The sequence below is a fragment of the Capra hircus genome, chromosome 6 (genome assembly GCF_001704415.2).
Source record: "Capra hircus breed San Clemente chromosome 6, ASM170441v1, whole genome shotgun sequence".
Classification (NCBI taxonomy): domain Eukaryota; kingdom Metazoa; phylum Chordata; class Mammalia; order Artiodactyla; family Bovidae; genus Capra; species Capra hircus.
The window spans coordinates 102,688,528-102,702,024 of NC_030813.1; the positions used below are offsets into that span (position 1 = coordinate 102,688,528).

The 13,497-nt window shown below is 41.0% G+C and overlaps 1 protein-coding gene across 1 annotated transcript in view; it reads right to left on the minus strand.

Annotated features, from left to right (window-relative positions):
• The window catches only part of HSD17B11 (hydroxysteroid 17-beta dehydrogenase 11), a 47,067-nt gene that overhangs the window by 14,134 nt on the left and 19,436 nt on the right, over nucleotides 1-13,497 (minus strand). Inside the window, exon 5 of the mRNA XM_005681879.3 lies at nucleotides 9,443-9,580. Coding sequence (XP_005681936.2) covers nucleotides 9,443-9,580 — 138 coding nt within the window. The remainder of the gene's footprint in view (nucleotides 1-9,442; nucleotides 9,581-13,497) is intronic.

Sequence of the window (13,497 nt, forward strand, 5' to 3'; positions counted from 1 at the left end):
TCAAAATACAAACTGAAGTAAGAATTTTTCTGTCCTCTAATTAGAACTCTGCTGGAGCGAGCAGTCCTGTGTGGTGTTGGAGCGAGTTCCGCCAGCATAGTTTGGCCCAAGGTAAACAGCAGGAACACAGCTCCACCCATCAACAGAAAACTGGATTAAAGAGTTACTGAGCATGGCCTTGCCCATAAGAAGACAGAGTTTCCCCCACAGCCAATCCCTCTCATCAGGAAGCTTCCGTAAGTCTCTTATCCTTCTCCAGCAGAAGGCAGACAGATTGAAAACTACCATCACAGAAAACTAACCAAATCTGATCACACTGAACCATAGCCTTGTCTAACTCAATGAAACTATGAGCCATACCATGTAGGGCTACCCAAGACAGACAGGTAATGGTGGAGAGTTCTGACAAAATGTGGTCCACTTGAGAAGGGAATGGCAAACCAATTCAGTATTCTTGCCTTGAGAACCCCATGAACAGTATGAAAAGGCAAAAAGATAGGACAGTGAAAATTGAACACCCCAGGTCAGTAGGTGCCCAATATGCTGCTGGAGATCAGTGGAGAAATAACTCCAGAAAGAATGAAGAGACAGAGTCAAAGCAAAAACAACACCCAGTTGTGGATGTGACTGGTGACAGAAGCAAAGTCTGATGCTATAAAGAGCAATATTGCATAGGAACCTGGAATGTCAGGTCCATGAATCAAGGCAAACTGGACGTGGTCAAACAGGAGAGTGAATGTCAACATGTTAGGAATCAGTGAACTAAAATGGACTGGAATGGGTGAATTTAACTCAGATGACCACTATATCTAACACTGTGGCCAGGAATCCCTTAGGAGAAATGCAGTAGCCATCATGGTCAACAAAAGAGTCCAAAACGCAGTACTTGGATACAATCTCAAAAACGACAGAATGCTCTCTGTTCATTTCCAAGGCAAACCATTCAATATCACGGTAATCCAAGTCTATGCCCCAACCAGTAACGCTGAAGAAGCTGAAGTTGAATGGTTCTGTGAAGACCTGCAAGACCTTTTAGAACTAACATCCCAAAAGATGTCCTTTTCATTATAGGGGCCTGGAATGCAAAAGTAGGAAGTCAAGAAACACCTGGGGTAACAGGCAAATTTGGCCTTGGAGTACGGAATGAAGTAGGGCAAAGGCTAGTAGACTTTTGCCAAGAGAACGCACTGGTCATAGCAAAACACCCTCTTCCAACAACACAAGGGAAGACACTACACATGGACATCACCAGATGGTCAACACCTAAATGAGACTGATTATATTCTTTGCAGCCAAAAGTCAGCAAAAACAAGAGCAGGAGCTGACTGTGGCTCAGATCATAAATTCCTTATTACCAAATTCCAACTTAAATTGAAGAAAGTAGGGAAAACCACTAGACCATTCAGGTATGACCTAAATCAAATGCCTATGAATATACAGTGGAAGTAAGAAATAGATTTAATGGACTAGATTTGATAGAGTGCCTGATGAATTATGGATGGAGGTTCGTGACATTATACAGGAGACAGGGATTAAGACCATCCCCAAGAAAAAGAAATGCAAAAAAGCAAAATGGCTGTCCGAGGAGGCCTTACAAATAGCTGTGAAAAGAAGAGAAGTGAAAAGCAAAGGAGAAAAGGAAAGATATACCCGTTTGAATGCACAGTTCCAAAGATTAGCAAGAAGAGATAAGAAAGCCTTCCTCAGTGATCAGTGCAAAGAAATAGAGGAAAACAATAGAATGGGAAAGACTAGACATCTCTTCAAGAATTTTAGACATACCAAGGGAACACTTCATGCAAAGATGGGCTCAATAAAGGACAGAAATGGTATGGACCTAACAGAAGCAGAAGGTATTAAGAAGAGGTGGCAAGAATACACAGAAAACTGTACAAAAAAGATCTTCATGACCCAGATAATCACAATGGTGTGATCACTCACCTAGAGCCAGACATCCTGGAATGTGAAGTCAAGTGGGCCTTAGGAAGCATCACTATGAACAAAGCTAGCGGAGATGATGGAATTCCAGTTGAGCTATGTCAAATCCTAAAAGATGATGCCGTGAAAGTGCTGCACTCAATATGCCAGCAAATTTGGAAATGGCAGCAGTGGCCACAGGACTGGAAAAGGTCAGTTTTCATTCCCATCCCAAAGAAAGGCAATGCCAAAGAATGCTCAAACTACAGCACAATTGCACTCATCTCACACACTAGAAAAGTAATGCTCAAAATTCTCAAAGCAAGTCTTCAACAGTACATGAACCGTGAACTTCCAGATGTTCAACCTGGTTTTAGAAAAGGTAGAGGAACCAGAGATCAAATTGCCAATATCTGTTGGATCACTGAAAAAACAAGAGAGTTCCAGAAAAACATCTATTTCTGCTTTATTGACTATGCCAAAGCCTTTGACTGTGTGGATCACAATCAACTGTGAAAAATTCTGAAATAGATGGGAATACCAGACCACCTGACCTGCCTCTTGAGAAATCTGTATGCAGGTCAGGAAGCAACAGTTAGAACTGGACATGGAACAACATACTGGTTCCAAATAGGAAAAGGAGTATGTCAGGCTGTATATTGTCACCCTGCTTATTTAACTTCTATGCAGAGTACATAATGAGAAACCTGGGCTGGATGAAGCACAAGCTGGAAGCAAGATTGCTGGGAGGAATATCAATAACCTCAGATATGCAGATGACACCACCCTTATGGTGAAGAAGAGCTAAAGAGCCTCTTGATGAAAGTGAAAGAAGAGAGTGAAAAAGCTGTCTTAAACTCAACATTCAGAAAACTAAGATCATGGCATCCGGTCCCATCACTTCATGGCAAATAGATGGGGAAACAGTGGAAACAGTGGCAGACTTCATTTTTCTGGACTCCAAAATCACTGCAGATGGTGACTGCAGCCATGAAATTAAAAGACGCTTACTCCTTGGAAGAAAAGTTATGACCAACTTAGACAGCATATTAAGAAGCAGAGGCATTACTTTGTCAACAAAGGTCCATCTAGTCAAGGCTAGACTAGTCCGTCTAGTCTAGTCTAGTCTAGTCTAGTCGTGTATGGATGTGAGAATTGGACTGTGAAGAAAGCTGAGTACCAAAGAATTATGCTTTTGATCTATGGTGTTGGAGAAGACTCTTGAGAATCCCCTGGACTGCAAGGAGATCCAACCAGTCCCTCCTAAAGCGGATCAGTCCTGAATATTCTTTGGAAGGACTGATGTTGAAGCTGAAACTCCAGTACTTTGGCCACCTGATGCGAAGAGCTAGCTCATTGGAAAAGACCCTGATGCTGGGAAAGATTGAAGGCAGGAGGAGAAGGGATGACAGAGGATAAGACAGTTGGATGGCATCACCGACTCAATGGTCGGAAGTCTAGGTAAACTCCGGGAGTTGGTGATGGACAGGGAGGTTTGGCTTGCTGCGGTCCACGGGGTTGCAAAGAGTTGGATACGACTGAGCGACTGAACTGAACCAAACTGAATTGAAACTCAGTTTCTACATTAAACCAACTTCACCTTTGGCATCCTAATTCAGCTTATCTTCAAGGGGATTCGTGTGGCAGGACAAGCCCCAGACCCTTCCTTAGTCAGGTTATATTCTCGATCAGGCTAGAATCAGGTTGACTTCTACTTAAACTTCCCCTTACCATCTGCCGGCGGAGGAGCCTGGTGGGCTGCAGTTCATGGGGTCGCACAGAGTCGGACACGACTGAGCGACTTCCCTTTCACTTTTCACTTTCATGCACTGGAGAAGGAAATGGCAACCCACTCTAGTGTTCTTGCCTGGAGAATCCCAGGGACGGGGCAGCCTGGTGGGCTGCCGTCTATGGGGTCGCACAGAGTCGGACATGACTGAAGCGACTTAGCAGCAGCAGCAGCACCATCCGCTAAGGCAAGTGTCCCAATTATTTTTAGTTGTACCAGCAGAGTTTGGCCAGCAGAGGTCACCCTTGCCATCATGAATGTCAACTTTCCTCAGGCTTATTCTGGGGGCAAGGGTAAAAAATTCAATTACAGTGAAAATATATACACAATGTCTGTTTTTAACTGCTGAAAGACAGTCTAAGTGATAAGCTTGACTCAAATATATTATTTTAGTGTCTAAATATCGGCAAACTTTATCTTGGGGATAAAACACTCTCCTCTACCTTTGAGAATACCTTTCAGTTTCAGTGAACTTTTAAAAATTATTTCCTATATATTTTACCTATCACATAAATTTGTGTACAACTAGTTGATCTGATATATTTATATACTGCCATATGACTGCCACCTTAGCATTAGGTAACACTTGTATCTCATTACATATTTATTTCTGTTTTGTGATGGGAACATTTAAAATCTAACTTCTAAGCAACTTTGAATTTTGTAAATACAGTATTGCTGCCTATGGGCTTCATGGGAGGCTCAGTGGTAAAGAACCCACCTGCCAAGCAGGAGATGAGGATTTGATCCCTGGGTCTGGGAGATCCCCTGGAGAAGGAAAAGGCAACCCACTCCAGTATTCTTGCCTGGAGAATCCCATAGAAAAAGGAGCCTGGCGGGCTGCAGTCCATAGCGTCGCAAAGAGTTGGACATGAATTAGTGGCTAAACAATACTAATAACTTGTTGTCTATAATCATAATGCTGAGGGAACAAGCAGTTTACTTACTGCTTCTAGAATCTCATGTGTAATATATGCCAGTTATATGAAATTTAGACATTAAATCTGTACAAAAAGAGATATCTGTGCTTCCCTGGTGGCTCAGATGGTAAAGAATCTGCCTGCAATGCAGAAGACCTGGGTTCAATCCCTAGAGAAAGATCCCCTGGAGAAGGAAATGGCAACCCACTCCAGTATTCTTGCTTGGAGAATCCCATGGACAAAGAAGCCTGGTGGGCTACAGTTCATGGGGTCACAGAGTCAGACACGACTGAGTTACTGTCAATCACTTTCATTTTCAAAGAGATGTCCAAAAGAATGTTCTTCAAAATGTTAAAAATAGTCTCCACTGGATAGAGGGTTTAAATGAAATGGAAAAAAATTTATTTGTACTTTTCTGTATGTTGGAATCGTCTTTTAAAGTAACCATCATGATTATAAAAATATTAAAGCTATTCTCAAAGACAGGAAACATTAAAAATTAACCTCAGTGCCAATCCTTTGTAATTTTATTTTCTAACCAAGAAAAGATTCTGATCTGGTACTTATTTTGAAAAGATTCTGATCTGTTACTAATTTCGGGTGGCACTGGAGTGGCCAAAAGGAGATACCCCACGTCCAAGGTAAGAGAAACCCAAGTAAGATGGTAGGCGCTGAGAGAGGGCATCAGAGGGCAGACAGACTAAATCATAGTCACAGAAAACTAACCAACCTAATCACATTGACCATAGGGCCACCCAAGACGGGTGGGCCATGATGGAGAGATCTGACAAAATGTGGTCCATGGGAGAAGGGAATGGCAAACCACTTCAGTATTCTTGCCTTGAAAACCCCATGAACAGTATGAAAAGGCAAAATGATAGGACACTGAAAAATGAACTCCCCAGGTCAGTAGGTACCTAACATGCTATAGGAGTTCAGTGGAGAAATAACTCCAGAAATAATGAAGAGACGGAGCCAAAGCAAAAACAACACCCAGCTGTGGATGTGACTGGTGATAGAAGCAAGGTCTGATGCTGTAAAGAGCAATATTGCATAGAAACCTGGAATGTTAGGTCCATGAATCAAGGCAAACTGGAAGTGGTCAAACAGGAGATGGCAAGAGTGAACGTTGACATTTAAGGAATCAGCAAACTGAAATGGACTGGAATGGGTGAATTTAACTCAGATGACCATTATATCTACTACTGTGGGCAAGAGTCCTTTGGAAGAAATGGAGTAGCCATCACGGTCAACAAAGGAGTCCGAAATGCAAAACTTGGATGCAATCTCAAAAACAACAGAATGATCTCTGTTCATTTCCAAGGCAAAGCATTCAATATCATAGTAATCCAAGTCTATGCCCCGACCAGTAACGCTGAAGAAGCTGAAGCTGAACAGTTCTCTGAAGACCTACAAGACCTTTTAGAAAGTGAAGTTGCTCAGTTGTGTCCGACTCTTTGCAACCCTATGGTCTGGAGTCTACCAGGCTCGTCCGTCCATGGAATTGTCCAGGCAAGAACACTGGAGTGGGTTGCCATTTCCTTCTCCAGGGGATCTTCCTGACACAGGGATCAAACCCAGGTCTCCTGCATGGCAGGCAGACGCTTTACAGTTTGAGCCACCAGGGAAGCCTTCAAGGCCTTTTAGAACTAACACCAAAAACAGATGTCCTTTTCATTACAGAGGACTGGAATGAAAAAGTAGGAAGTCAAGAAACATCTGGGGAGAAGAAAAAAAAAGAAACACCTGGAGTAACAGGCAAATTTGGCCTTGGAGTACAGAATGAAGCAGGGCAAAGACTAACAGAGTTTTGCCAAGAGAACACACTGGTCATAGCAAACACCCTCTTCCAACAACACAAGAGAAGACTCTACAGACAGACATTACCAGATGGCCAACACTGAAATCAGACTGATTATATTCTTTGCAGCCAAAGATGGAGAAGCTCTATACAGTCAGCAAAAACAAGACCAGGAGCTGACTATGGCTCAGATCATGAACTCCTTATTGCCAAATTCAGATTTAAATACAAGAAAGTAGTGAAAACCACTAGACCATTCAGGTATGACCTAAATCAAATCCCTTACAATTATATAGTGGAAGTGAGAAATAGATTTAAGGGACTAGATCTGATAGACAGAATGAGTGGTGAACTATGGACGGAGGTTCGTGACATTGTACAGGAGACAGGGATCAAGACCATCTCCAAGAAAAAGAAATGCAAAAAAAGCAAAATGGCTGTCCGAGGAGGCCTTACAAAGAGCTGTGAAAAGAAGAGAAGCAAAAAGCAAAAGAGAAAAGGAAAAATATACCCATTTGAATGCACAGTTCCAAAGAATAGCAAGGAGAGATAAGACAGCCTTCCTCAGTGATCAGTGCAAAGAAATAGAGGAAAACAATAGAGTGGGACAGACTAGACATCTCTTCAAGAAACTTAGATACCAAGGGAACATTTCATGCACAGATGGGCTCAATAAAGGACAGAAATGGTATGGACCTGACAGAAGCAGAAGATAGTAACAAGAGGTGGCAAGAATTCACAGAAGAACTATACAAAAAAGATCTTCACGACCCAGATAATCACAATGGTGTGATCACTCACCTAGAGCCAGACATCCTGGAATGTGAAGTCAAGTGGGCCTTAGGAAACATCACTATGAACAAAGCTAGCAGAGGTGATGGAATTCCAGTTGAGCTATGTCAAATCCTGAAAGATGATGCTGTGAAAGTGCTGCACTCAATATGTCACCAAATTTGGAAAAGGCATCAGTGGCCACAGGACTGGAAAAGGTCCGTTTTCATTCCCATCCCAAAGAAAGGCAATGCCAAAGAATGCTCAAACTACTGCACAATTGCACTCATCTCACACGCTAGTAAAGTAATGCTCAAAATTCTCCAAGCCAGGCTTCAGCAAAATGTGAACCGCAAACTTCCAGATGTTCAAGCTGGTTTTAGAAAAGGTAGAGGAACCAGAGATCAAATTGCCAACATCTGCTGGATCATCGAAAAAGCAAAAGAGTTCCAGAAAGACATCTATTTCTGCTTTATTGACTATGCCAAAGCTTTTGACTGTGTGGATTACAGTAAACTGTGGAAAATTCTGAGAGAGATGGGAATACCAGACCACCTGACCTGCCTCTTGAGAAATCTGTATGCAGGTCAGGAAGCAACAGTTAGAACTAGACATGGAACAACATACTGGTTCCAAATAGGAAAAGGAGTATGTCAAGGCTGTATATTGTCACCCTGCTTATTTAACTTCTATGCAGAGTACATCATGAGAAACGCTGAGCTGGATGAAGCACAAGCAGGAATCAAGATTGCCGGGAGAAATATCAATAATCTCAGATATGCAGATACCATCACCCTTATGACAGAAAGCAAAGAAGAACTAAAGAGCCTCTTGATGAAAATGAAAGAGGAGAGTGAAAAAGTTGGCTTAAAGCTTAACATTCAGAAAACGAAGATCATGGCATCTGGTCCCATCACTTCATGGCAAATAGATGGGGAAACAGTGGAAACAGTGGCAGACTTTATTTTGGGGGGCTCTAAAAACACTGCAGATGGTGACTGCAGCCATGAAATTAAAAGACGCTTACTCCTTGGAAGAAAAGTTATGACCAACTTAGACAGCATATTAAAAAGCAGAGACATTATACTGTCAACAGAGGTCTGTCTAGTCAAGGCTATGGTTTTTCTAGTAGTCATGTATGGATGTGAGAGTTGGACTATAAAGAAAGCTGAGCGCAGAAGAATTGATGATTTTGAACTATGGTGTTGGAGAAGACACTTGAGCCTCCCTGGACTGCAAGGAGATCCAACCAGTCCATCCTGAAGGAGATCAGTCTTGAGTGTTCATTGGAAGGACTGATGTTGAAGCTGAAACTCCAATACTTTGGCCACCTGATGTGAAAAGCTGACTCATTTGAAAAGACCCTGATGCTGGGAAAGATTGAAGGCAGGAGGAGAAGGGATGACAGAGGATAAGATAGTTGGATGGCATCACTGACTCAATGGTCGTGAGTCTGGGTAAACTCCGGGAGTTGGTGATGGACAGGGAGGTTTGGCGTGCTGTGGTCCATGGGGTTGCAGTGTCAGACAGGACTGAGAGACCGAACTGAAATGAACTTATCTGAAGGATGATCTCTAGATTACCAAAGGAAAGCTCTTTTTTCTTTTTACACTGGTACCAGTCACCTCTATCAGAATTACTTATGATGTGGGACTTTCCTAGAGGTCCAGTGGCTAAGACTCCGAATTCCCAATGCAGGGAGCCTGGGTTCAATCCCGGATCAGCAAACTCGATCCTACAGCTAAGAGTTTGTGTGATGCAACAAAGGAGGAAGATCCCACGTGCCACAAGTAAGATCTAGCACAGTGAAATAAATGCATAAATATTTTTAAAAAATAAAAAAACTAATTATGATGCTTGTTAAATATACAGAGTTCCAGGCTCCCTTCTCCACCATTACTCTATCCCGACCAAAATGAAGAAATGCACAAGTCTGGGGGTGGGACCCCTGCATGGTTCCCAGTACTCCTAGAGAAAGGTGTAAGTACTGAAGTCTGAGAACCATCACCTAAGCAAAGAAAAAAGGAAGGCTAAGCAACTTCACGGTGTCATTCATATCTGTTTCTATACATTCTCTCTCTTTCTCTAGATACTCCCATAGTCTCCAGAAGCTGAAACTGAGATGAGCTAAGGGCCTTGAATATGAGATGCTTTAAGGATTAAAATACTCAGGAAAACCTATAGAATGGTTGATATTCATAGCAACCACCAATCCTTCTGTCTCCATTTTTTGCGTCAACTTACCTGGTACTTGGGTTTTTGATGAAGCCAGTGTTTATAAAATTAGGGCAGAGACATGTTGTTTTGATTCCAGTTCTTTCCAAGGCACTCAATTCTTCAGTCAGAGCTTTATGAAATCCAACAGCAGCAAACTTGCTTGAACTGAAAATAAACAGAGTTCATAAAATAATTCAAGAAAACGGCTACATGTATTTAACTCACATGTCTGTTTTCCTTAGTTAAGTGTGGTGCTCTGCCAAACAGCATGGGCAACATCTAAATCTCAGGCCTGGCCAGGACCTGCTGAATTAGAATCTGCATTTTAGATGACCCTTGGGCAAACTGATAGGCACAGTAAAGTCGCAGAGGGCTTCCCAGGTGGCTCAGCGCTGAAGAACTCGCCTGCCAATGCAAGAGATCTGGGTTCGATCCCTGGGTTGGGAAGATCCACTCAAGAAGGAAATGGCAACCCACTCCAGCATTCTTGCCTGGAAAATTCCATGGACAGAGGAGCCTGGCAGGCTACAGTCCAGGGGGTTGCAAAAGAGTCGGATACCACTAGCAACTAAACCAACAAATAATCACTAAGTCTAAGAAGCATTTACTGCATCTCAGCATTTATCAGAGAACTGAGTAGGCTTAAATGTCTTGTTAAGAAAACTGGTAGGGTGTTCGGTTTTGTTGTTGCTATTTCCCTAAAATGTAATGTCACTATAGGCTGTTCATTATTTATTACAACGTGTTCACGGAATTTATTGGGAAATTCTCCTGGATAAGTCCTGTTCTTCCTTAAAGTCTTAGCTTGACTTCTTCAAAGAGGCATTTCCAAAACCCTAGTCTAAATTATTTCCCCTTTATACAGTAATCTTCAGTTTTCCATGAAGCACATCTTGAATTTGTAATTAAATATTCATTTGGATGAACTTTTTAAACGTCTGGCCCCATAACATCACTATAATAATCGCTATGACTGTTTTGGTCTCCAGTGAATCCCCAGGACCTGGCACAGTGCTTGGCATATAATAGGTGTTCAGTAAATATTTTTCAAGTGAATAAATCAAAATGTAAAGCAATTCTTATCATCATAGTGCCTTCATTTGGAAAGAGAAGGGAAATTAGCCATATTTTAAGTGGACATTACTTTTCCTCAACTAGGCTTTTAGAGAAAGTAGCATTACTGAAAAATATGAAGTCACATACCATATAATTGACTCACTTAGGAATGCAATTCAATGGGTTTTAGAATATTACTTTATTAATTTTTAAAATTATACAAAATATTTTTAATGTAAAGTTTACAATTTTAATTATGTTTAAGTGTATAATTCAGTACCATTAATTACTAGACAGATTGCTTTTCTCTAAGCCTGTACAGATTAGCAATTATACAAAGTAAATTCTTGCCAATTAACCTGTGCTTTGGAAAACAGAAAGCTGTGGACAGTTCTCTTTCACTCTTTTTTTCCTGAAGCTTAGACATTTATTGAAGCCTTAAAAGAAAGATTGCTAGATTCAGTTACATAAAATGTAAATCTTCTGTACACAACAGAAACAAAAATAATCATATCTAAAATTGATTACTATATGCCAGACACTGACCTCAGTTATTCAGATGCATTATTTGATTTAATCCCTTACAACAATTCTCTGAAACCGATACTATTATGATCTCTATTTCCCAAAAAAGAAACTTAGGTAGAGGTGGGATTATAGAGCTTGCCCAAAGACGAAAAACAAAATAGTGGAATTAGGCTTTAAATTTGGGCGGCAAATCAGACCTCTAATATGATATAGTCGAAACTTATATCAGCTCCTAACCAAGTTAAGGGCTTCCCAGTGGCACTGGTGGTAGCGAGTCTTCCTGCCAGCGCAGGAGATGTAAGAGACGCGGGTTCGATCCCTGGGTGGGGAAGACCCCCTGGAGAAGGAAGTGACAACCCACTCCAGTACTCTTGCCTGGGAAATTGACTTTGTGACTAAACAAAAGCAACAACAACCAAGTTAAGAGGTAAATGACAAACTGGTAAAGCATTTGCAACTTACAGGACAAGGATTAGGGTAAAGTAAGGATTAGCGTGAAGTAAGAATTAGGTGAATAAACAACAATTTTTATAAATGAATGAACATGCTCAGTTATGTCTGACCCATTTTACGATCCCATGGACTGTAGCCCACCAGGCTCCTCTGTCCATGGGATTTTCCAGGCAAGAATACTGGATTCGGTTGACATTTCCTTCTCCAGGGCAGGATTCCTAACTCAGGGATCAAACCCACATCTCCTGGATTGGCAGGTGGGTTCTTTACCACTGAGCCACTGAGCAAGTCAAGTGAATGAGACAATATTCAATGGATAAATGCCTAAGGGCATTAGCAGAAAATTTACAAAATAAAAATACCAATGTGTATGAGTGCTAAGTCACTTCAGTCGACTGTCCAACTCTGTGCGACCCTATGGACTGTAGCCTGCCAGGCAAGAATACTGGAGTGGATTGCCGTGCCCCTGCTCCAAGGGATCTTCCCAGGGATCGAATGCATCTCTTACATCTCCTGCACTGGTAGGCAGGTTCTTAAGCCCCCCAAAACCAACAGATATATGTATATGAAATGTTTTATCTTTTCAGGGGTAATTAATATAAATACAAAATAAATACAAGATAAATACAAAATAAATACAAAATAAAAGTTGTGCCTAGGAGTAACATTAAGGATAGTAGGAAATTTTTTATTTGTTTGAGTTGTTTTCAATGTACAAAATATTTTCATTTTATAGAATTGGACTGGTAATATTTTTAAGTCATATGTCTCAGCTTTAAGAAAAAAATGTGAGAGAACGTTCAACAGAATTTCCAAAGTATAGGTTAAATGGCAGTTTTCCAAAGTACAGGTTAGTTGGCAGCGTTTTCTGGAAGACAATTTGGCAAAAGGTATAAAATTCATTAAAAAAATATGCCATGCTTGAGACTTCTCTGGCAGTCCAGTGGTTAAGGCTGTGCTTCCACTGCATGGGGTGCGGGTTTAATCCCTTGCTGGGGAGCAAAGATCCACATGCCACGAGATAACAGCCAAATAAAAAAAATTCTATCTATCTAACCATTTATCTATCTATCTATGCTATACTCTTAGAGCCAGTAATTTCTCTTTTAATTACTTATCCCAAGGAAATAAACAATCATGTTTCTAAAGATGTGTAGTCAAGGATAGTCCCTGGGGTATCCAGTTCATGAAGTCAAATCGTTGGAAAGAGCTGAAAATGTCTGTAGTGGACAGAGGCTGTTTTTGCCTCTGTTAGCATTCATATTCCCTCTTTCTGCTAAGATGGCTTTGATTTTGCTGGCTTACACCCCAGTTCAGCAGTTGGATCCAAGTTGGTCTAGTTAAGAGTGAACTCCAGGACTAGAACACTGGGAGGTATGGCTTTTCCCCACTGCTGCTAGACTTGGGAGTTGAGAAGATACTATTCCAGCAAGGCTGGTAGCCATCTTGGCAACAGAGAGCCTCCCTAAGACTTCTCCTCTTTTGGTCTGAGGCAGTATACGTTTTGTGTTCCTTGCAACTGAAAGAATCTGGGAAAATAAATTATCCAATAAAAACTTAAAATGACATTGCATATATATATTTAACACGCAAAATGTTCACTTAAAAAAAAAGATTACATATGTATATTTTTTCAAGGTATGACTGTATTTCTACATTAAAAATGTCCTAAAAAATGATAAGAAACACTCATCATGGTTATTTCTGTGTGGTGAGATTATCAATAAATATTCTTCTTTTCTCTTCTACTAAACTGTTTTTTCTGATTTTTCTGAAGTGAACCAACAATGCAGAAATATATTAAAACTCGTAATGATCTTGAGTATGTTGAAGGAATTTTATATTTTTGAACTTCAGAGTGAATTTGTTTTTAGATATATATATATATATAAAAGCTAACTATAAGTGGATTTTTTACTACACTTTGTGTGTGTGAAAGCGTTAGTTGCTCAATCGTGTCTGACTCTGTGATCCCATGGACTGTAGCCCGCCAGGCTCCTCTGTCCATGGAATTCTCCATGCAAGAATACTAGAGTGGGTAGCCA